Source organism: Megalobrama amblycephala, linkage group LG13, assembly GCF_018812025.1.
Source record: "Megalobrama amblycephala isolate DHTTF-2021 linkage group LG13, ASM1881202v1, whole genome shotgun sequence".
NCBI lineage: Eukaryota > Metazoa > Chordata > Actinopteri > Cypriniformes > Xenocyprididae > Megalobrama > Megalobrama amblycephala.
This window is the reverse complement of record NC_063056.1, coordinates 20,830,952-20,855,469: the sequence shown is the minus strand read 5'-3', so window position 1 is coordinate 20,855,469 and position 24,518 is coordinate 20,830,952. Positions and strand designations below refer to the sequence as shown.

The window sequence follows — 24,518 nt, the reverse complement described above, 5'->3', positions numbered from 1 at the left end:
TTTGCGGTGTCGATTTGAGCATTTGATTTAGGCTATCATTTTGATTTCCCATTTTCGATGTTGGTTTGAGCATTTGATATATAATTTGAGCATTTGATTTATGATTTGAGCATTGAATTATATATTTAATTATGACAGGTTTATATTGGGTTGATAATGAAAATTAAAAATCAAATACAAATTAGTTTTAAGTTGATTTTTGGTACAGTTCATGCTTCCCCGAATGAGGAAATGAAATTGCATTTGAGCATTTGATATATCATTTGAGCAGCTGTTTTGAAACTTTGATTTATTAGGCTATTTTATCATTTTAAGCATTTGAATTTTTATTTTAATTTTGTTAGGAAAAAACTTCCATAGTTACTTTTAAAAGTAATGCATTAAAGTAATGTGTTGTGTTACTTTTTCTCATCTTGGCTAGGCTGTTTGTTTGTTTGTTTGTTTGTTTTTATTAAAACAAAAAAGTTCTGTTTTTGTCCAATGTAAAGGCCCTTTCACACCAAAAATGAAATGAATAAGCCTCAGGCTGAAGGAAATGCAAACTCACACCTGTACAGTAGAGGACACAGTTCAAACAAACAAGCCTTTCGGCTGCTGCCATTCTGGAATACAGAAGAATACGACGCAGGAGTAGAATAAATGAGTGAATATATGCTCACTTTTAGTCTAGATGAACTAGTCTCGAATAACCATCATGTTTACACACAATGCCTCTGCACTCACAATTTCTCTAAACATGGGGACAGAAAAGCTGTCAGTCAGTAAATGGGAAAACAAAGTAACTTGTGTTACTTATTTGAAAAAGTAACTCTGATGTTGTAAATTTAAAAGTAATGTGATACATGTTGTTACTTGAAAAAAGTAACCTGATTACATAACTCGCGTTACTTGTAATGCGTTACCTCAACACCGTTGAACAGTAGTATATTATCGGCAGCCAGTATAATCATATGCTAGTCTAAGGTAAGTGATGTAGCTGTATAATTAGGGAGAGCTCTACATTTTGACTAAGTTGGTTCACATGAGCCTCACATTTGTTTTAACCTGATTTTTATTCAGCTGTTCATTGGATATTTTCAGTTCCACTTTCTGTTGTTAAGAGAGAATAACCACCCGATATGGATTTTGAGAAATCTGTTACATCAGTGGCACATTTTTCCAAGTAGGTCAAAAGGCCATTGAAAATCACAGTCACAGCTTGCAATTCAGGTTTACTGATTATAGTAGTGAACCATGTACAACAAAAATTGAATGTAATAAATTGTAATTAATGTCATAGATTAAAGAATAGTGATGTCTCTCTGATAGGAATATTATTTTACAGTGCCTTTATTCCTCACTACTCTCTGTGTAGTGGAGGAGTGTGTTTGTTTGGGGAAGGCTCAGGTATTTCTCACCCAGATGAGGAGAGTTGGGAGCCTGGGAGATTCTGGTGAGGGACCAGGAGGTCTGTTGGTCTGTCTCAGCACAGGGGGGACCAGCATCGCACGCAAGGAGGCAGAATGCTTTGAGGACCACTGCAGCTCCTCATTGAAACAGTGCTCTCTGCGTTCTCTAAAAACCCCTTGACTGAGCTAATCCAAGAGATCAGAGCTCTGTGTCTGTAAAGCACCTGGAAACCTGAGCAGGAGGCTGCTGGCCATGGGAGCCTCCAGGGTGAAGGTAAGATGAGGATGGGTTACTAAAATGTAGGGGGAATTCAGAGGAGAATCATACTCATTTGAGACATGCAAAGCAGGAATCAAATAAGCTTTATTTATGCTTATTCGGTTGTTCAGATCATATGCTTTGGCGATATACAGTAGTTTTGTTGTAGGGTTCATATTGGTTGGTTTCAAGGACAGTCTTATTATTGAAAGCAAACAAATTGTGGGTCACTGAGGAGAATTCATTTTCACAATGCTTTCATCTATTTGGACTGTTATGTTTTTCATTATAATCTATCTTTCAGACATAGTGTGCTTATTTTTTAGCTAAGACTGTTAAATGGTACCACGTGCATAGAGATATCACAGGCTACAGAAAGAGTTTGATGTGCTTTTATGGGTCTTTACGAAATGTAGTTAGTTTTGTATTCCTTAATGCGTGCCGTCAACAACCTATTATTTTGGTTACTTGGCCTATCAGACCAGTATAAATCATGTTACATGAATACTCTGATTTTAGTACAATTATTCAGTAATTATTTACTACAATTATTTGGTAGTAGTTAAAGGCCAGTTTCAGATTTTAAGATAATGAAAATGTGTATGTATCACCCTTACAGCACCTCACTGTCCCAGAGGGCCTGTGGGTTGGTGAGGAATCCAATGCTTCGGCCCTATGAACCATTAGCTCTGCTCCATTACTCTTTTAGGTTGTGGAGAATTAGAAGAAATTAAACCGATATGCAAACTGTACAAGACATGGCTTTCTTAGTGTTTCTTTGGTCTTTGCCTTCCTTCTATATGTTTCAAGTGTTAAAAAAATGTTTCTGGTACTTACGTTGACTGTTACCATGGATATATTTTTCAATGTCAATGCATCTTTTTAAAACTGAGCCTTTTTCTTCTTCTCCTTCTTTGCAATTCACTTAAATAGACCTGAAGTGAGATACATTCTCAAAAGAATATTCCATTTAGTCCCTGGGTTAATGTGAGTTCATATGAACTGAGTAGTATACACTACCATTCAAAAGAAATCATTCTTATAAGCTGATTTGGTGATCAAGAAACATTTTTTATTATTATCAATGTTATCACAGTTGTGCTGCTAGTAGAAGGTTCAAAAGAACAGCATTTTATAAGGAATATTATAAATATATTTATTGTCAATTTTGGTAAATTTATTTGTGTCCTTGCCAAATAAAAAAAAAAAATCAACATATTGATACCAAACAAGAAGGTTGTGTATAATAATTATGCTAGAAACATTCCAATTTTTGCCTGTAACTTAATCCTGTTGGTTATCTGCCATTTAACAAGTGACCTGAAAAAAAGTCATTTGAATCTTTACATAAGCATTTTGTGTTTGTTGGAAAGGTCAAAGGTCACATGCTGTGTACTGTATGCCCGGAGACAAGCATGCAGTACTGCTGTCTCAGAGAGAGAGAAAGAGAGAGATTTTACAGACTATTAAGGGTGAAAAGAAAATGGGCCTTTCAACAGTCCAGTCTGGAATGTGAGAGCAGCATGAGAACTGTGATGCAATGCAGCATTCAGAGGACCTGATTGAAATCACCCATAGACCATTCATTTTATATTTACATACTGTATGTTCTTGGCTGAATATTTTACTCTATAAATTGCTATTACTTGAGCATGCAACTGACGAACAAACAACAGATAAATAAAAACTGATACTGACATGTCTAACACGTGATAAAAATCTAGATATCAGTTTGATATCTGTACTTCTCTGTTTTTTTAGGGAGTTTTGAATACGTACTCTATTTAACAATGACCACTAGAGGGAGTTATATACTGTATACAACAACAACATCCTTTGAGCTCTTACTAAAAGGGGGTCACATGTCTCTCAACATGATTTAAATACTATAATTATGTGAAAATAATCAATTACTACTTCTATATAATATATATATATATATATATATATATATATATATATATATATATATATGTGTGTGTGTGTGTGTTATTTCTATATATATATATATATATATATATATATATATATATGTGTGTTATTTCTATATATATATATATATATATATATATATATATATATATATATATATATATATATATATATATATATATATATATAACATTTTGGTGTCATTTTAACCAACTGATAACTTATAACTGTCTGTTTTAGTTGATAAGTTGGTCTTGATTTTTAAAAAATCATATATATATATATATATATATATATATATATATATATATATATATATATATATATATGTGTGTGTGTGTGTGTGTAATAGATTTTCTTATATTAAAAAAATCATGTTCCATGACCTCATTGGTGACATTTGAGCTGATCACATGAGGAAGTGTAAAATAGGAAGAAGGGTAATTTAAGCACAGAGGCGTTAAAACATAATAAAAAAAATAATAATAAAAACAGGCCTGCTTCAGTTACTGCATATATCCACAGAACAGAAGTCATGTAAATTAAAATTACTTTTAGCAAAGTGGAAACACCACTTGTAAATAAGGTGATAGTGGCAAGGAAAAAACCCAGTTGAAGGAAAAAACCTTTAGTGAAACCACATCATTAGGGGAGACCTCCTTGCACTGGCACAGCTGGTAAAATTATAACTATAATGACAGATCACTGTTCTAGATGTACACAGCTCATCAGTATTTGTTTTTTGTTTTTTATTTGTTTGTGAATCCATTTGTAACACATTAAATAAATTATGTTATTATATTATATGGTAAATCTTTCTTTTAGTGTCCTTGTTACACATGTTACATGTAGTTACTGAAGTAATAACTATAAATGATGCATAATTACATGCAACTAACCCTAAACCAAGCCCCAATCCTAACCCTAACCCTATAGTAAGTTAATTATTATTACACAGTACTTAAATGTGTAATTTCACTGTAACACGGACTCCATAAAATAAAGTGTAACCTATTAAATGAACTATAACACATTTGACATATTTAGAGTTGCCACCATGATGTGTTACTGTAACAAATTCCTATGCATTTGTTTGATTTGTTTATGTCAGGTATGGGCTGTGTCATTCAGCTCTGTGTTCCTGTTGTGTGTCCTGCATGCTCAGGCCCAGCAAGATTATTCTGGTTTACAATCAGGTGAGACAACCACATCACAAACATGCTTACATCTGTATAACTATGTATAAATAGCCAATAAAACATTAAAATGGCAGATTATTTTTTCTCTCTTTTTCAATCACAGGAGAAGAACACATGTATGAAGGCTCCTTAGTTGATCGATATGATGAACATTCTGGATACACTCACAGTGGTAAATAAGATGTTACTATTCACACTACAAAAACATAAAGAATCCCCTAAAATGAAACCTTAGTAGTCATGCTGTATCAAGTGAAAGTGAAAGTGATGTGTAGCCACACACACGGCGCAGGGGGCAGCCATTTTTGCTGCGGCGCCCGGGGAGTGATTGGGGGGGTTAGGTGCCTTGCTCAAGGGCACCTCAGTTGTGGGTAATGAGAGTGGAAGAGAGCGCTGTTCATTCACTCCCCCCACTTACATTTCCTGTCGGTACTGAGACTCAAACCTTACAAGGTTACAAGTCTGACTCTCTAACCATTTGGCCACAACTGCCCCATCCCCTATTTTTATTTTGATATTCACTTTTCAACAACGTTCAACCATCTTCTGTAAGTTGAACATTAATTACTGGTGTTGCGATAAAATGCAAATTTATAAAAAACAATAAAATATTTTCATAATTGGACACAAGTCATGAATCTCACAAATTGGTACATCATAGTATTTTAATTAATGCACAAACTATGCGTCATTTACCTTACGGAAGAGGATTAGGGCCAAGCAATAATAAAAAAATAAAACCATCTCGAGATTAAAGTTGTTAAATTTCGAGAAAAAAGTCAAGATAAAATGTTGAGAATAAAGTCATTAAATTACGAGAAAAAAGTCGTTAAATTACGAGAACAAATTCATTAAATTATGAGAAAAATGTTGTTAAATTTCGAGAAAAAAGTCGAGATAAAATGTTGAGAATAAAGTCATTAAATTATGAGAATAAAGTCATTAAATTACGAGAAAAAAGTTGTTAAATTACGAGAACAAATTCGTTAAATTATGAAAAAAATGACGTTAAATTTCGAGAAAAAAAGTCAAGATAAAATGTTGAGAATAAAGTCATTAAATTATGACTCGAAATTTAACAAGTTTTCTCGTAATTTAACGAGTTTATTCTCAACATTTTATCTCGACTTTTTTCTCGAAATTTAACAACTTTAATCTCGAGATGGTTTTATTTTTTTATTATTGCTTGGCCCTAATCCTCTTCTGTATTTACTTTATGCAATATAAATATAATTGAAATAAAAAATACAAAATAATTTATTACAATGTCCTATTTTTTTTGTAACAAAATATTAGGCATTTCATAGATTCTTACGTTTATTCACTTAAATATTATATTATATTAAATTATATTATATTATGGTAACACTTTACAATAAGGTCCCATTAGTTATAATATATATCATTAACTAACAATGAGCAATACATTTGTTAAATGTTTAAATTAATTTTAAATAAAATTAATTCATGCTTTATAAATATTTGTCATTGTTAGTTTATGGTAACTAGTTTAATTTACTAATGTTAGCAAAAGAAGCCTTATTTTAAAGTGTTTAAATGAAATGAAATGAATTAAATAAATAAATAAATAAATAAAAAAATTAAAGGTCTATTTTTATACCTATTAGACTATTAATCACCATTATGTGTTTTATACCAATATATCCAGCAGACTGCAGTCAGGAGTAATAGGTGCCTCAGTGTCTTTTATCTGCTTCCTCAGTTGAATATCCTGCAGAGTCCAAACGCAGCAATGAAGATGAGCACTCAGCATCTGGCTTCGACCCCTATGCGCCTGCAGCCACCCTGGTCACCATGATCACTGAGGAAACATACCCGTATGCCACAGCCGTGGATTCTTTTGATTACGCCAAAGAGGATAAAACCTTAATAACACAGGTGCCATATGGAGGAGATGCTGAGCTGGGGCAGGAGGGACCCACCGAATGCGACTGTGAAGCAGGAGAGCCGGGATTTGGAGGCTTCGCTGGACCCAAGGTTGATTATTGCCATGCCTTCAAATTTGAAGGTTTGTTTTCTTTTAAAGTATAACGCGTTCTTCAATTTGATTATGTTTGCTTTATAGGGTTCTAGGGGTCTGCAAGGCAAACAGGGGTTCCCTGGGGTCCAAGGAAGGGAGGTAAGAGCAAAAAAAATCAGATAATATTATGTAACATTAAATAACCAATGTAAAAGCAAGCACACAAACTGGATGTAATTTTATTAGGGTTACAAAGGAACCAAAGGAGTGAGAGGAAGAGGAGGAGACACCGGCCCTGAGGTGAGTGACAGAGGAAACACTTGTTGAATCTGTATCCTGTTCAGAGTACCATGAGTTTTTCAAAGCATGCAGTTGGCAAATAACTGGCTCACCTCAACAATCTTATTTGCCTTCTGTTTAGGGCGACTCTGGGCCTGATGGAGAGGACGGTGCATCTGGTTTCTCTGGTGCAATTGTGAGCCGAGACTTTTGAAAAACTTTACCATTACCTACATTATTTTGTGTTTAATTGGTAATTCTGGAAGAGTCTCTAATATGTAGTTTTCTTGCTCTTTTTCATAGGGTCTTCCCGGGTTACCAGGGGACCCAGGTGAAACTGGCCTATCTGGAATAAAGGTAATGCAGTGTTAAAAGGAATAAGTTGAGTTTACTTAGAGAACCTGTGGAAATGCATTGCCTCAAATTTTACAAGCAAATTAGTTAATCATTTTTGAGTTGATAAAGCTTACTAAGATTATTATTTTATTTAGTTATTATAGATATTTTTTTATATATAATTTAGATATTATGGCTTGCATTCATAATTGTGATTGAAATTGAGTTTGTTTGTGTCATGCAGGGTGATGTCGGAATAGAGGGTCCTCGTGGAGGACTGGGTCTCCCTGGAAAGACTGTGAGCAAAAAAGCATTTTCAGTCTCCACATTACTTTGAATGTTTTTTATTTCAGTCAGTGATGTTGATCACATAGCTGAGATGGTCCTGGCCTCCATCTTATAAATCAAAGCAGCATCTGTGTAGTCTAGTTAATGCATCTTGTTATCATATAACAGATTCCTGACAAAATCTCAGATTTGTCTATGAAATTAATCTGACATAATATTTTTCTGACTGACTACAGGGTCCTGTTGGCCCAAAAGGTAAATCAGGAAAACCAGGAGGTAAAGGTGTTAAGGTGGGTCACTTTACTCTTTTACAAATGTTATGTGGTGTACTTGCTGAAATGTAGCGACCAGAAGGTGACCAGACAGTTGCTGGTTCAAGGCCTGTAAGAAGCAGGTCAACATTTTCAATGTAATTGCTAATAATTATTTTGCTAATATGATCATGATTTCAGCTACCAATAAGAGTACTGAAAGAAAAATGAAAAGGAAATTAAAAAGAGCTCTAGGGCAGTGGTGCCCAAACCGGGGTACGCGTACTGTATCCACATATCTACATCTTTATCCACATAAGCAGCATGCGTATCAGAGCAATCGTTATGGTGCACTGCATGCTTGAGGGAGGCCCAACTCGCAAAGTTGGATCGTAAAGCACTAAGGGGTTCCCCTCCCCCCCCAAGGGATCCAAACGGAACGTGGGGGACAGCCCCAACCGCTTCCGCTACCTCACACTGGGTTCCACCCCATGCTTGGGATGGCGCTGGCGCTCTTCGATACAGAAACATACCCTATGTGAGTTCTTGTTTCTATAATGTTCATAATATATATACAAGAAAATGCATTTTTCCCAAATATCCACACAACTGCAAATGTGAGATTGATTTTATACAAGTTAAATAAAAAAGTTAATATTAAGTGATGTACGTTGTAAACACAGTATTGCCCTATTTTACAATTAAATAATAGTTCCAATGAAAGTCTGCAACACACAGCAGTGTTTCGTTAGGGACAGAATCTGCGGCTTTGAACAAATAGGGAGAGTCAATGATTCAATGATTCATTCTTAAATACAGACACTTGCTTCGTTATTGAATTTATGAGCGAATGACTCGCTGACAGTGACTTGCCGTCTACAGTCAGTCAATCTCATAACATTATTTATCCCATTGTATTGGCATTCCTGCCACCTATGAGCAGCATTAAAGAGTGTTTAAATACACCTAGATGCAGCTTGTGGCACTGCAGTGTGAAGATGGCTTTTGTTGATACTGATTACATTTGATTGAAATTGATTTAGTTTCATTTAATTTTCGTTATACAGCTGTACAATGACAATAAAGGTTTTCTATTCTATTCTATTTATTGATTTATTTATTATATTAATAATTAAAATAATGGAATTTTCAGAATATGACAAAACTTTATACATTTAATTGGGTTAGGAAAAAATGCACCTCAAGATCAATTTAAGGGGGCAAATATTGTCCCTTAATTGAAAAGGTGTGATTGCAGTCTGGGTGGAAGACATGGGGTACACAGAAGGATGTTAAATGCCTCAGGGGTTATACCATTCTAAAAAGTTTGGCAACCACTGCTCTAGGGGGACAGTCAAAAATCTAATGCTAAATGAATAAGTAAAGATTTATTTTTATATGCCGTTAATAGTCAGTTAATAGTCATAAATTTATGAGAAGTGCTTCCCTATTCTGATTAAGTGTCAATGTCACAAGTTTCATTTCCCATTGCGTGTGTGGGGGAGTTTTTCTGTTCGGTTTGTTTGTCTGTCTCTCTCTCGCTCTCTCTCACTCTATTTTTGCATTTGATATATCAACTGTGGAACTATATGTGGGTACTAGTTGACATGACATTTCAAGCAAACACAGCAATGCCGTGCTATTATGTATCATGTAGATATAAAACTGAGCTTCAACCAGCGGCGGTTCTAGGCCATTTTTAGGTGGGTTTTAGCCATAGACTGTAAAAAAATATGGACGTAGTGTCCGTGACGTCACCCATAGAGTTCTGAACAGCAGTTTTGAAGCGAAAATGAGGCCGCTGCCATCTTAGCTGCGCGTCACCGCACTTCACTCCCGGATAACTGAAAATGGGCAAAGAGGCGGGACGTGGTTGGAGCCCATGATGTGACTGGTTGCTGAAACCACGCCCGCCTAGCTCGACGTGACCATGTTAGCAGGAGCTATCTATCTTACTATCTAAAATATTAATGAAGATCACAATATCATTATGCTGCGTTCACACCAAACGCGAATAGAGCGTCAAATTCGCGTCTACCGCGTCTAGTTTGCCGCTTGAACATTTTGAATGCATTCGCGCGTCTAGAGCGAAATAGACGCGCGTAAAAAACAAGCGTTTGAAGCGAAATTGTCGCGCGTCCGAGGCGAAATCCGCTTCTTGTGGGAGAGGCAAGACAAGACGGTTGTCTGTTTGCAAGATGGCTGATGTTGATCGTGCGTTCATCGAGAGAGCTACCGCTTTGTATTTGCTCTGGAGAGCAGAACAGCGGCGTAGAGGTCTGTGTCGCGGGAAGGCACGATAAACGTGTACGTGACTCAAAAGTGAAATGTGTATTTACAACTTACCAGGTAGCCCAGTCTCCTCACCGACACTCTTCCAAGCGAGGTCCTTTTTATTCCTGTCTGAAGTATGAACTTGTGTCATAAATCTCTGGGTGACTGCTCACTGATAATATCAGTCGTTCCTCCATTTTGAATGAGTGACTCCGGGCGGGCCTGCCGCCACAGCAGCAAGCAGGCTCCTGATTAGTTAACGCGGCGCGAATTTACGCCAAAGTTCAAATTTTTCAACTCGGGCGTCAGACGCGAATTCGCGTCAAACGCTAAATGCACAAAAAGCACCATTCGCGCGTAACGCTCAATTCGCGTCATTCTCGCGAACTAGACGCGCGAATGAGGCGAATTCGCGTCTTCCGCGCCGCGCTAAACGCCTCATTCGCGCCGCGAGACCTCCAGACGCGCGTAAACGCGTCTTTACATTGACTTAACATTGAAATCATTCGCGCCAGACGCTCTATTCGCGTTTGGTGTGAACACAGCATTAGAAAGTACTAAAGCTTTACTGTCAATTTACGGTGTTTTTATTTTATTTTTTTCTATTATATAGATGCTCCAACACCAGTAATTAATTTGTATTGGGTGTGCAAATAACACGAAAAATCAAACGGAACTTCATACCTTTATAATGAAATAGAGATCGCGAGATGAATCCAATCTGTGGCACTTGGGTAAAATGTCCATTGCAAAACAAAAAAAACAGTACTTTTTTTGTCCACGAAAGCGTTAAATCCATGAAATATTGATATATTATCCATTGTTTGCATCACATTTCTTCTTAATGATCTGCTCTCCATCATCGTTCTTCAAGAAATAATGCAATCTGAGCAGCCTTTATGTTGTAAAACTGTGTGTGATCGTATCTAACAAACAAATGAGCCGTGTCCAAAGTATAATTTTTCAAAATAGTGCAGCAGTTTTAGAGTTGTGCAAGAGTTTTATATCCTCCTGCTATTGTCATTGTAGTAAATCTCAGGAACTTTTAGCCAATGCCAATCCAACAACGTGTGTTCTGTTCCGCATGCGAGCACATCAGTCTCGACTATTAATGCAGCAAGCCATATTTTATAATTGTATTAAAAAAGAGAGAGAAAAAAGCACAAATACGGCTGAGATGGCAAATTCAGCGGCTGGAATTAGTTGAGGTAACATGACGGCTCACAGACAGCAGCGGCAATCTACCTGTCACTCAAGTGACCACGCCCTTAATTATGCAGAACTGTAAGGCTTAGTATAATTTAAACGGTTGAGTTATAAAAAAATTCACCCCCCTCAGAGTTGTCATGAAGGGCAAAATTAACTATACAGATCAAAAACACAATTTGAACCAGACTGTAAACATGTTTTTTTCTGCTGTAAACTTGGCCAATTTAACATGGGACTCAATGAGATTCTGCTCTCTTCTGCAGCCTGTCCCTAGCGGCCAGTCGATGAATCGCAGTTTAAGTCACTTCCGTATCGGCTTCACGAGAAACTGGGGGAGGTTGCCGCTTGGTTTTAGCCCCCCTATCTGTCGTCTCAGCCCCCCTAAAACTATCCGCTTGTTAAGTCGTGACGTAAGGAACGCCATTTCTGGGTCCAAGCCTTAAAGCCGGGGACACACCTAACGATTAGATGAAACATTCTAAGACTGAACTGAACACACATACCAATTGTTTCCTTCGACTGGAGCCGATTTATAGCTATATTTACACATGGAATTTGAACACCGTCTGTAATCGCAGACTGAACGCAACTGGCTCTGACTGGACGCGTTTGAGCGTGATCAGTCATAAGTATCAATTTACATACATAATCGGCCGTTACAATTGTTAAGTGTGTGCGCGGCTTAACTCGTTTTACTTGAGAATGCCATCGACGGCCATTTATGAGAGCTATTTATTAAAATTAAATATCAAACATTTTAAAAAAGTAAAACATTTTAAATACAGTCTACACAACAGTCTACATGCTCACAGCGTCACAGACATTAATATTTTATAAAGGATGAATCACTGTCTGGCCATCTGGAATTTTAGTATGGAGATAAAGGTTATGATTATATATTTTTTGTAGTATATTAGTATATTTTTTGTATATTAGCACCATTTGTTGTTTTTCTTGTGGTATGATTTTCTTGTGGTATGGACCCGGAAGGGCTGCCGCGTGAAGTCAGACTTAACAACCAAATAATCACCTATCTGAATGATTGGGCTAGTGCTGCTTCCTCAATAAAGTTTATTGTTTTCATGTGTTTTTAAGTCTTGTAAGTTTAAACATTCAAGTGAATTTAAGCCATTCAATAAAAAGACACTGTGAAAGAAAACTCTTTTGAAAGAAAAGTTCTCTTTCACAGCATCTTGTGATTGAAAGCCGCCTCTCAGACAGCATTGGCGTACCGGGTTATCTTTTGCGTCTTCTTGAGCAAATACACACAGATTTATGCCATAATGCCAGTTTTGACGAGTATCCACATTAACACAGTCTTAACTGCACGTAAACAGTTATATTGTGTGTGTCATTATAACGGATCTGTGCATTAGGCGTTAAAGTGACAGTCATATACCTTCTGTTTCAATAATGTTAATCAAACAACAAAAGAAAAAGAGATAATCACTCACTGCGTGGTACTCTCGGCTCGGTTCGGTTCGGCACGGCACGGTACGCTTTACTTTCAGTTTGCTTTTCCAATGCAGTTTAGTACCGCTTCAAAGTGGGTGGGATTATGATCATATAGTTGCGCTGCCTCTACTGCTGCTCTTGGATCTGCTCCTCGGTTACCAACAAGTCTGCACATCGTCTGCTGACCACGATACAGCCATTTCTTTTTTCAAGTTGCGTGCGACGGTCATTTAAAGCAAGTCGTTTTGCGAACAAATGATACTGCGGTGGGTGTTACCAAGCGGCAACCTCCCCCTTTCTCTCGTGAAGCCAATACGGAAGTAACTTAAACTGCGATTCATCGACTGGCCGCTAGGGACAGGCTCCAAAAGAGAGCAGAATCTCATAGAGTCCCATGTTAAATTGGCCAAGTTTATAGCAGAAAAAAACATGTTTACAAGTTGGTTCAAATTGTGGTTTTGGTCTATACTGCTATTTTTGCCCTTCATGACAACTCTGAGGGGGGTGAATTTTTTTATAACTTATCCGTTTAAATTATATTAAGCCTTGAAGTTCTGCATAATTAAGGGCGTGGTCACTTGAGTGACAGGTAGATTACGCTGCTGTCTGTGAGCCGTCGTTACCTCAGCTGCCGCTGAATTTGGCATCTCAGCCGTTTTTGTGCTTTTTTTTCTCGATTATTTTATACAATTATAAAATATGGCTTGCTGCATAATATTCGAGACTGATGTGTGTCTGTGTAGATGTGCATGCATGGGGAAGAGACAGAACACACGTTGTTGGATCGTGGCATTGGCTGAAAGTTTTGATTGTGAGATTTACTACAATGACAATGGCAGGAGGATATCAAAATCCGACAGCAATGCTTGGATATTATAACTAAAACTGCTGCACTATTTTGAAAAAAGTATACTTTGGACACAGGCACATTTGTTTGTTAGATACGATCGTATACAGTTTTACAACATATAGGCTGCTCAGATTGCATCCTTTCTTGAAGAACGATGACAGAGAGCAGATCATTCAGAAGAAATGTGAAATGTTTTTTTGTTTTGCAATGGACACTCATATTTTACCCAAGTGCCACAGATTGGATTCATCTCGCGATCTCTATTTCATTATAAAGGTATGAAGTCCCATTTGATTTTCCATGTTGTTATTTGCACACCCAACACTACTGGTGTTGGAGCATCTATATCTTAAAGAAACACCATAGATTGACAGTAAACCTTTAGAACTTTCTGATGATAAAACTTATCTTCATTATTAATTTAGATAGTATCTAGATATATAGCTCCTTTGCTTGCTAACATGGTCACGACTCACGTCGAGCTAGGCGGGCGTGGTTTCAGCAACCGTCACATCAGCTCAAACCACCTCCCCGCCTCTTTGGCCATTTTCAGTTATCCGGGAGTGACGTGCGGTGACGCGCAGCTAAGATGGCAGCGGCCTCATTTTCGCTTCAAAACTGCTGTTCAGAACTCTATGGGTGACGTCACGGACGCTACGTCCATATTTTTTTACAGTCTATGGGTGTTACTAACTTTAAATCTAGCGAGTTTGGTGTGTCATGTTTCAAATCCAATGATGCTGGTAGTGACGATTCTCTCTGACCAATCAGTGATCTGCAGTGTTTACACGTCACATTTAGTATCGGTATGGCACTCTTGGAACCTCAACCCAGGTGGTACTGTTTAAGCGAGCCATACCATCCCGTAAAACAAAACAAAACAAAACAAAAACGAAAGAAATAACTTTATTTATTTAGGCAAGGCCAGTGAATGTTTTGGCAGGGCAAATAAATATCTAATCTAAAAAAATGTTTTTTTTTGTTTTTTTTTAATTTAGTGTTTAGCCCTGAGTTCATATTTTTGTTTTTTAGCTAGTTAATAGGGATACTTGTTAATAATAATGATATGATGACAATTTTCTGTTAGTCAAACAGTAGCCTACATACTGATTTGAAGTGTACTGCAGAAAGAATGGTATCATCAATATACCAATTTTTTTTTTTTTTAATTATTGACCAATTTAAGTACCAGTAGGCTGGTTTTGACTTACTATATAGTAGCCTAATAGAGTGGTGCCGATTTAAAGAGGCACCATTTAGGCGATGGTCCTTTGCTGCAGATTCTCACTGAGGGCTAAGCCCCCCTAAAGATCAAATCCTACACCTGATCCAGTTAATCAAGTCCTTCATGATTATTTGAAAACTAAAATGTGTGTTGGAGCAGGTTTGGGACTAAACTCTGTAGGACTGCGGCCCTCCAGGAGCTGAGTTTGGCACCCCTGATCTAAAACATATTAATATTTAATTTAAAAATCCCAGTTGATCTGTCCAGACTTGTCTTGAAACTTTAAATAAAAAAGTACTAAGGAATCTCCACATCTCTCAACAGGGTTCCGTTGGTAAAACAGGAAAACAGGGTCCTGAGGGACGACAGGGACAGAAGGTCAGCAACAAGACTTACGGGCATATCTAATTCATAGACTAGTCATTATTAGTCTTTATTACACCTATAATTACTACTGCTGACTAAACCTTCATTCCCTCTTTGCCTCATCAGGGTCAGATGGGAGCACCTGGATTCTCAGGAGACCATGGAGAGCAGGGTTACTTGGTGAGTAAACACTCATAACCTTTCTCTTTCTTACATTTAAAAATTCCCTGTAGTAATCTCTATATACCACTATTTTTTTATCGTGTTATTAGGGTTATACAGGAGTTCCAGGAGACCGTGGGGTGACAGGACCAAAGGTCAGTTTTATGATGGTTAACATACAGTAACTAAGAGAGACATTAACACAGTGGAATTCCCCCTTATCTTGTCTAGTTTTTCTTTTTCTTTTTTTTAATATTTGGAATTTTCTATTAACAAACACTTCATTTTTGACACAGTTCCAACTAAAAGCTTTTTCTTGAATCGGTACTTGGTGATTGACGTGTTATTACAGTAGGAAAAATTTTCTTTCTGTCTGCTATCATCTTCAGGGTGCTAAAGGTACAGGTGGCTTGCCAGGAAGTGATGGGGAGCCGGGAGAAGATGTGAGTAGCAAACTGTTACTGTAACTGGGGGGGGGGGGGGGGGGGGGCTTTCTGAAGTACTGAAGTACTTTGTTTCTGAACTAATAATAATAATGATAGTAATAATATATTTTCCAGGGTCCTCTAGGTGTACCAGGAGTTGTGGGGATGCCCGGGCCTTTTGGACCCAAGGTAACAGGAAAAAAGAATAAGAATAAGAAAAAATATATATATTTTTTTTCAGTTGTAAATAAATAACTTCAAATTTTAATGTTTAAGTCAACGTGCCACTTGCCATTTCTCTGTAATTATTTGTGAAATTTACGATATCAATTTCTAAGTTAAAACTGTTTCAAAGGAAAATTTGCAAAAAATTTGCAAAAAATTTGTAAATTTCCTTCTTCCTCTCCTCAGGGTTTGAAAGGTGATCGTGGTCTGAGGGGGCCATCTGGAAGAGTAGGAAGTGTGGTAAGATGATTTTGGCCCATATTACACTTCCCTAATATTTCAAATGCTCGTGACACAAACAGAAACCATGAGAAGCAAAAACAAGAGAGGTTAATCTGTTGACTGACATGTGATCTTTTCTAGATCAAAACAAAAGCCACCTTATTATTCTGTTGGAAGATACCATATTATTTGTTGGAAGATGGAAATTACCAAAAATCTAGATTATCTGGTTATATTGGTTTAACAGTAATCCAGAGGGGAAAGTACCTAAAAGGTGGGGGATTTACCAGACTGTACTCTAGTCCCGCGACTGAAAGTGAAACTACAGTCAGTCTGTAGGGCTACTAGATTCTATTTTTACCTTCAGCAGTTTCACTACTTTTAATTTGCTTCCTGAAACAGCAGTGAAGGCATGTTTACTTCTCAGGTTATCTGGATTTTCCCTTCAGTATTTTCCCTAGGAACATTAGACTCTACTATGCTAAGCATAGCATGTACATTATAAAAGGCAATAAAAGATTATTCATTTGTATGAAACAAAAAACACAAAGCTTCAAGTGGAACTGTAAACATTGTTCAATACTGTATGTTTTGGAACATCCACTTGGATTTCTTCCCTATCAAAAAGAGCAAGCAAGTTTGAGATTTTATTTGAATCTCTTTACATTCTCTTCATAGGGTCCACAAGGAGACAGTGGGGATGCAGGAGTTCCGGGGAAACCTGGGCCAAAAGGCTTGCCTGGGCCCACAGTATGCTACTATTTTTAGTTTCTGAATGATTAACCTGTCTATTAATTAAATGCTTAGTTTCACTATTTGTGACCCTGGAACACAAAACCAGTCGGGGTCATTTTTAAAAAAAAATTGAGATATATACATCATCTGTTCAAAGCTGAATAAATAAGCTTTCTATTAATGTAATGATCTGTTAGGATAGGACAATATTTGGCCGAGATACAACTATTTGAAAATCTGGAATCTGAGGGTGCAAAAAAATCTAAATATTGAGAAAATCGCCTTTAAAGTTGTCCAAATGAAGTCCTTAGCCATGCATATTCACTCACAAATTTTTATTTTTATATTATGTTTACGGTAGAAAATTTACAAAATATCATCATGGAACATGATCTTTACTTAATATCCTAATGATTTTTGGCATAAAAGAAAAATCGATAATTTTGACCCATACAATGTATTGTTGGCTATTGCTACAAATATACCCGTGTGACCTATGACTGGTTTTGTGGTCCAGGGTAACATTTGTTGCTTTCCAAGTCTGATTGATGACACATGATTACAACGACACTTAGAACAGGGGCTGTTAGTTTAAAAAATTCCAAAATTATTATCAAATATTCTGATCTACAGGGTGCCAAAGGGGAAACAGGACCAGATGGTGAAAAGGTAATATAAAAAGCATATAATATCAGTATAATATTAGCCACAGACTGTTTATAGGCATTAGATGAAATGATGATGTCACTATTAAAGTGATTTATTTGGAATTAATTATTTATTGATTTTATTGAATTCATGACTCTCTTAGGGGACACAAGGACGAAAAGGAGGGAAAGGTGCTAAAGGAGATAAGGTATCAGCCGTCACAGTTTCTCTTCCTGTTTCCATTACACTAGCCATGGTTTTTATTTTAACCACAATTTCGTCATTGTTTTACTTCACAGGGAGATGCTGGATCTCGCGGTGACAAAGGCCAGGTTTGTCATCACTGTTGAGTGAAACTATTTTACGTCAGAGATGTGGAACAGTGGTTGTCCACAAGCTCATGACGTACAAGGATGCAGGTTTGAATCCGGATTGCATTGTTTCTCCACAGTATTTCCTCTCAATTTTCACTATCCTTTTTAATAAAAGTAAAAAAAATCCTGATAATAATAATAAGTTAAAAAATAATAGTAATAAAATATATATGATTTTATATAATTGTCTTTTTTTTTTTTTGAAACAGTAATAGTGTGAAATATTATTACAATATGAAATAACTGTTTTCTATTTTAAAATGTAATTTATTCATGTGGTAGCAAATGTGAATTTTCAGCATCATTACTTCAGTCTTTAGTGTCACATAAATCATTCTATCATTCTATCATGCTGTTTTGCTCAAGAAACATTTCATATTATTATCAATGTTGAAAACTATGGAGGCCCTAAAGGGACATGGTGGTTGGAAAAATAAAAAGTCTTACAAATGTTTTGCATTCCTGTCATGCGTGTTTTCAGGATTATTTGATGAATAGAAAGTTCAAATTAACAGAGATTTTTTGTTTGTCACACTTTAAAAACTTTGTGTCACTTTAATGTAGTAAAAGGTATTTAAAAAAAAAAGTATAAAAAATTTGTCACTTCAAGTAAAAGATTTGTCTTATGTGTAGCGTGGAGTGAAGGGTCGTTTCGGCCGCGACGGGCTTGTTGGTCCCATTGGACCTCCAGGTCTTCCAGGTCCCAGAGGAGATGAAGGACCTAGAGGAGACCTGGGAGGGAAAGGACAGAGTGGGCCGAAAGGAGAGCCAGGTGAACCTGTGCGTATCATCATGATTATTTAAAGAAAGAAAGAAACATTGGGTAATTTTGGAAAAGTGTTTACGCCTGAACGCAGAAAACATATTTGTACAACTCGCTCTTTGCAGGGTCCAGGACTGACGGATGAGCAGATATTGCAGCTGTGTCAAGGTGTGGTCACTGCTCAGATCTCCCAGTATGCTGCATCTATACGTGCCAAATGCGTACAGGGCTGTCCGATCAACAACCGTACCCTCATCGGACCCCCAGGTGTCACAGGACCCTCAGGAAGTCCAGGCAAACCAGTGAGCTGATATATGAGTTGCCACAAATCTGTCATATGAAAGCATATAAAATAAATAAATAACACTGCATTTCATTCAGGGTAAAGCAGGAAAGGCAGGTGCTAAAGGAGAAAGAGGCCCTCAAGGCATGAAAGGTGTAGAGGGCCAGAAAGGAGCTCCAGGCGACAGAGGTACTGCGCCGACATCACTATTAAAAGTGTTTTAACTTAACAAAAAAGCAGTTTATGCATACAGATGAGCTCTCTGTGTTTTTCTCAAGGTACTAAAGGTCAGAAAGGACAGAGAGGTGATGCTGGCAAAGGTCTTCCAGGGCATGATGGCCACCAAGGCCTCAGAGGTAAGATATTTTTCTGTCTGCTGTTATTTCAGGGTGTTTTCACACCTGGTTCACTTAGAACAGTGGTTCCCAAACCTGTCCTGGAGGACCCCCAGCACTGCACATTTTGGATGTCTCTCTCATCTAACACACCTGATTCAACTCATCAACTCATCATTAGTAGAAACTGCAAGACCTGAAGTAGGCGTTTCAGATAAGGGCGACATACAAAATGTGCAATGCTGTGGGTCCTTCAAGGACAGGTTTGGGAATCACTGACTTAGAAGGTTTGTTTTGGAAAATGGAGTTTTCACCCTTAGCTTAGTTCATTTCGGATTATATGAACATGCTTGGATCTGCACCAAATCAGTCGGGTTGAGACCACCTTGTTCAGACGATCTCAGAACTATTATTATGGATTGAAGTGTGATTACTATGTTCATATAAAACTAAACAAACTGGGGGGCTAAGAAAGCAATCTGACTGGACAGACCAATGTATATACACTGATGAGCCGAAACATTATGACCAACTCACAGTTGAAGCCATGTCAAGGTTAAGGTCTGGGTTGATCAGATGGTAAGTGAACACTCAATTCTCGTAGTCAGTGTGTTGGAAAATGACCTGAGAGACTGAAAATGACCTGTCCGAACTGGACAAGATGTGGGAAGATGACAGCTGGTGGAGGGAGTGTGATGCTCTGGGCCAAGGGTAGGCACGTTCGGTCCTAGAGAGTCACTGCCCTGCAGAGTTTAGCTCCAACCCTGAAAAAAAAACCTTCAGCTGCCTATAGCCTTAGTGTGGCGACCAGGGCGGGCAAGAGCCGTGAGGGAACGGTGCGAGGCCGGTGGTGCGAGAGTTAACGAGCTCCACCTGGGATGCGCACCGGCCTTGAGTCTCTCACGGAGGAGCTCCGGAAGCATAAAAGGAGGAGCGACGACAGTGAAGGATGAGAGAGGACCAGGCCTGGACTTTAATTTATGTTTTATTATGTTTGTGTGGCCGGCAGACGTCCGCGAGGGTCTGCTGGCATTACTTTCATTTTGTATTTGTTTATTTTAAATTAAAGTTTTGTTGGACGTTCGCCGGTTCCCGCCTCCTTCTTCCCATACTTACGAACTCTGTTACACTTAGTAATCCTGAAGAGCTTGATTAGCTTGTTCAGGTGTGTTTGATTAAGGTTGGAGCTAAACTCAGCAGGACAGCGGCTCTCTAGGCCCGAACTTGCCTACCCCTGCTCTGGGCAATGTTCTGCAGGGAAACCCTGGATCTGGCCATTCATGCGGACATCAATTTGTTATTTGCCTATTTACCTAAATGTTGCAAACTAGGTACACTCCTTCATAGCAATGGTATTCCCTGATGGCAGTGGCTTCTTTCTGTAGGATAATGCACCCTGCCACATGTACGGTAATGGTTTTAGGAACATGAGATCAAGCTGTTGTGCTAGCTTCCAAATTCCCCAGATCTCAATCTGATTGAGATTGTGGATATCAGTCAGATTGAGAGTAGGATGTGCTGAAGCAACAAGTCCAATCAACTGCAGCTCCACCTCACGATTTACGGGACTTGAAGGATATGCTGCTAGTGTCTTGGGGCTAGATACCACAGGACACCTTCAGATGTCTTGTAGAATCCATGGTTCGGCAGGTCTCCTCTGTTTTGTTTGGCACATGAAGGACCAACATCACATTAGAAGTGGTCATAATGTTTTGACTCATTGCTGTATGTACGCTTTGGTACTCTTTGAAATGTTGCCTTTATATAAGTGAACCGAACCGAGAAGTAAATGCAACATTGTTTGTTAAATTGTTATAAAGCAAATGATCTACAGGACAGCTCCCTCAATAATGGTGGATTGGATGTAGACTCAGTAACTTCAGTGTATTTTTTTCAAACAGGACTGCCAGGCCATCCAGCAGAACCTAAAGATGGCCTTGAGGGGCCACAAGGACCTCGTGGGTTTCCCGGGCCTGTGGGTCAGCCTGGCATGGCTGGTGATGCAGGAATACCTGGCGTGTGCGAGGCGCGAGACTGCAGCATTCATGCGCCTGTAGTGCGCAAAGAGATGGGATTGGTCAAAGGCCCCCTCAGCCAGGCCTGATAACAGGATAGATTGTGATTGACCTGGGACAGAAGGGCCTTTCCAGCAGAGACCATGGGTGCCATGGGTGCCTTTCTGCACCCAACCATACTGTTGGATGCAGACTGGAGTCAAGACAGACTGGAGTCAAGACTTGGAGATCAAGTTTCTATGGGTTTTGTTTTACTAGTTTGATTCTTTGAAGGCCTCAAATGAAACTACACAAATGAATACAACCAGCACTTTTGCTTTCATTCAACAATGTTTTGGTTTCATTATGTATACAGTACAGACATGTAAATAATTGTGTAAAGCATCTTAAATATACATCTACTGTGTCCTGAAATATCATGTTTTATTTTCTCTAAAAACAATCCTTAAATTATTTAGACAATGCAGTTATTTTGCCCAGTAGCTTCAGGGAAATATTTCTTTCCCATTTGAATCAAGCTGAATTAAAGATAATTTTTTTGTAAACAGTGTATGATTGAGTGACGTGACTGTAGAGAAACTACAAAATTTTCTGATCAGTGTTCAAGCCATTATCAAACATTTTTGAATGACTGTAAAATCCATTTAGGGAAATACTTTCTCTGATGTTGTAGTCCATTCTGATTAATGTATTGTGGACAAAATGCATTCGTTTATAGAAATAATGTTTATTCACATCACTAAACATTTAATTATCTGCAAATTCTATAATCTTCAATGTAAAAACGGACAGTTTCAAATTCCTAAACACGTACATTAAAGTAGTATTGCTACATATAACTTTGCAATGTGTTTAATTTGGTTCTTATGGTCTTGTTTTATACAGTGGCCCTAAATAATATTTGAACAGGTTTAGCCAAAATTAAAAACATTTAAAATGTATAAGTATAAAACAAGTTATCAAAACAAGCAGCATTTATTTTAAAGATATATAGCATAACATTTTACAAAATGACAAATTTGTAAAAAAAAAAATAAAAATAATGATAATAAAAATTATAAAAAAGAGCACATTTAGAACATTTTGTACAAATAATACTTTCATTTGAATTTTTGTTTTATGTATCAGTCCAGTGACACACAGTTTAAAAAAAAAAAAAAAAAAAAAAAAAAAAAAAACTAGCAATGAAACAATCATCAGAGGTAGATATGAAGAATAAAAAAACAAAGATATATTAATTTAATACTTTGCTGTTCCTCATTTTTGTGGGCAGCTTAAAAAATTCTGAGGATGAGACATCAAACCTAAATTAATTGTTTTCATGTGTCTCCATTAACACAGCTATAAATGTGTAAAAAAAAAAAAAAAAAAGTGGCAAGTATCACAGTTATATTAAAAAAGGTCAGAGGGTGAGACATCAAACCCAAATGTGTTTTCATGAGTCTCCACTTACACAAATTAGTGTGCAAAAAAAAAGTTTTATCACATTAGTTATAATAATAAAGGTCAAAAAAGTGAGACATCAAACCAACAAAGTGTTTTCATTTGTCTCCATTTACACTTAGCTATAATAAACGTGTAAATAAAAGTATTAAGTATCACTTAGATACTATTATAGGATTTATTAATATTTTGAATTGGTGTTTATTTTTATATTTTCTACTTTTATTTAAGATTTTTGTATGTGTCTATATAGTTTTTAAATAATTTTAATTGTAGTTATTTTAGTACATTAAGTTAAACTTGCTTTCTTGGCAACTAGCTGAAATGAAATGTGTAATTTTTTATATATATTTTATTTCATTTCGGATAACGGTTATTTTATTTCAAGTAACAAAAGGTTTTAGTTAACTGTAATACTCTGGACAAACCATCTATAAAGTTGATTAATAAATAGTTGATATATAAATATAATTAATAGTTCCTATTAGGGATGCACCGATCGGCCGATTATATCCTGCCAATCAAAAAGGGGGTGGAAAAAGAAACAGTGTCATAATAAATGGCGCTTTGAATCTCTTAAATTTGACATGACAGACTGTTCTACCATCTCAGTTCATGCTGCAGTTATAGTACGAAAAAACATGCATGATCAAAAGGTATGTTGACAACTTACCGAAATGTATCATGTCTCATGTCAAATGTATCATGTCTCAAACAATGATCACTCAATCATTGTTTCAACCGCGTAAAGAAGTCTAAAACAGCTTGTGAGCAATGTCACTTAACATTGCATTTACCTCAGGAAAGTCATCCAATGTTCAGTTTATATTGCTATAAAGAGAGGAGCTTATTTACTGTTAATAATATGTGTATGTTTGAAAATATGAGCAATTAAGAGAAGCGTTTATGAGAACTACCTTATGTGCAACTTTTTGAAGAAAAAAAAATAGCAGCTGAATATAATAGTGCGGTTGTTAAATTTTAACTTATAATATTAATGTATCAAATAAGAGGGTTCCCTGTATTAGTTGAGTGAGATTTTTTTTCCTTAAGAAAACTCAAACTATCAGTATCAGCAGATATCATTTTAAATAATGGGTTATCTGTGGAGAAATTTAATATTGGTGCATCTCCAATTCCTATGCTATATACAAATTTGAATCTGTGCCATAATAACGTTAAAAAGACTGTAAAAAGCTCAAGAGAATCTCTGCTGAAGGCTCTCTTCATCCCTGCCTCTGTTGTTTTTGTATGCACATCCAGCACCTAGAAGACATGCAATGGCTATGACCAGCAAGGCAATGGTCAGGAAAATACCTAAAAAAAAAAGACAACAAACAGAGAATCCTCTGAAATGAAACCAAAAATATTTCTGTACTAAACAGTACTATTGACTGTAGTGCCCCTCCACCCCACACATACAAACACACACAGTGCTTTTTTTTTTTTTTTTTTTACCGATGTGACCTCTCTTCATAGGGTTGTGCAGTGATTGAGGGACCGGGACCATTATGCCTAAACCAAAACAACAACAATAAACAAAAATTGGTGTAAAAACATTACATTGACAATAAACAATATATTATTAATAGAAAA

At 37.0% G+C, this 24,518-nt stretch overlaps 1 protein-coding gene across 2 annotated transcripts; it reads left to right on the top strand.

The window, feature by feature from the left end:
* Window positions 1-1,232: 1,232 nt before the first annotated feature.
* Window positions 1,233-22,315, top strand: zgc:113232 (uncharacterized protein LOC541546 homolog). 2 transcript variants are annotated; one of them, XM_048152967.1, is made up of 25 exons: window positions 1,233-1,662; window positions 4,691-4,775; window positions 4,885-4,950; window positions 6,502-6,776; window positions 6,865-6,918; window positions 7,006-7,059; window positions 7,181-7,234; window positions 7,342-7,395; window positions 7,619-7,672; window positions 7,899-7,952; window positions 15,251-15,304; window positions 15,419-15,472; window positions 15,565-15,609; window positions 15,844-15,897; window positions 16,015-16,068; window positions 16,291-16,344; window positions 17,005-17,076; window positions 17,695-17,730; window positions 17,873-17,917; window positions 18,009-18,041; window positions 18,717-18,863; window positions 18,972-19,148; window positions 19,228-19,318; window positions 19,408-19,485; window positions 21,366-22,315. In XM_048152967.1, the coding sequence occupies exons 1-25, from the start codon at window positions 1,642-1,644 to the stop codon at window positions 21,566-21,568; spliced, it is 1,968 nt and encodes a 655-aa protein (XP_048008924.1). In that variant the 5' UTR covers window positions 1,233-1,641; the 3' UTR covers window positions 21,569-22,315. The 2 variants fall into 2 exon arrangements, with proteins under 2 accessions (XP_048008924.1, XP_048008923.1); XM_048152966.1 differs by having other exon boundaries at window positions 4,882-4,950.
* Window positions 22,316-24,518: the final 2,203 nt, after the last annotated feature.

Bases quoted from the DNA above. Each gene is read 5' to 3' on its own strand.
- zgc:113232 (XM_048152966.1), top strand. From the start codon at position 1,642: ATGGGAGCCTCCAGGGTGAAG. The intron at 4,951-6,501 runs GTAAATAAGATG...CTGCTTCCTCAG, and splicing joins TTCTGGATACACTCACAGTG to TTGAATATCCTGCAGAGTCC. The intron at 7,060-7,180 runs GTGAGTGACAGA...CCTTCTGTTTAG, and splicing joins GAGGAGACACCGGCCCTGAG to GGCGACTCTGGGCCTGATGG.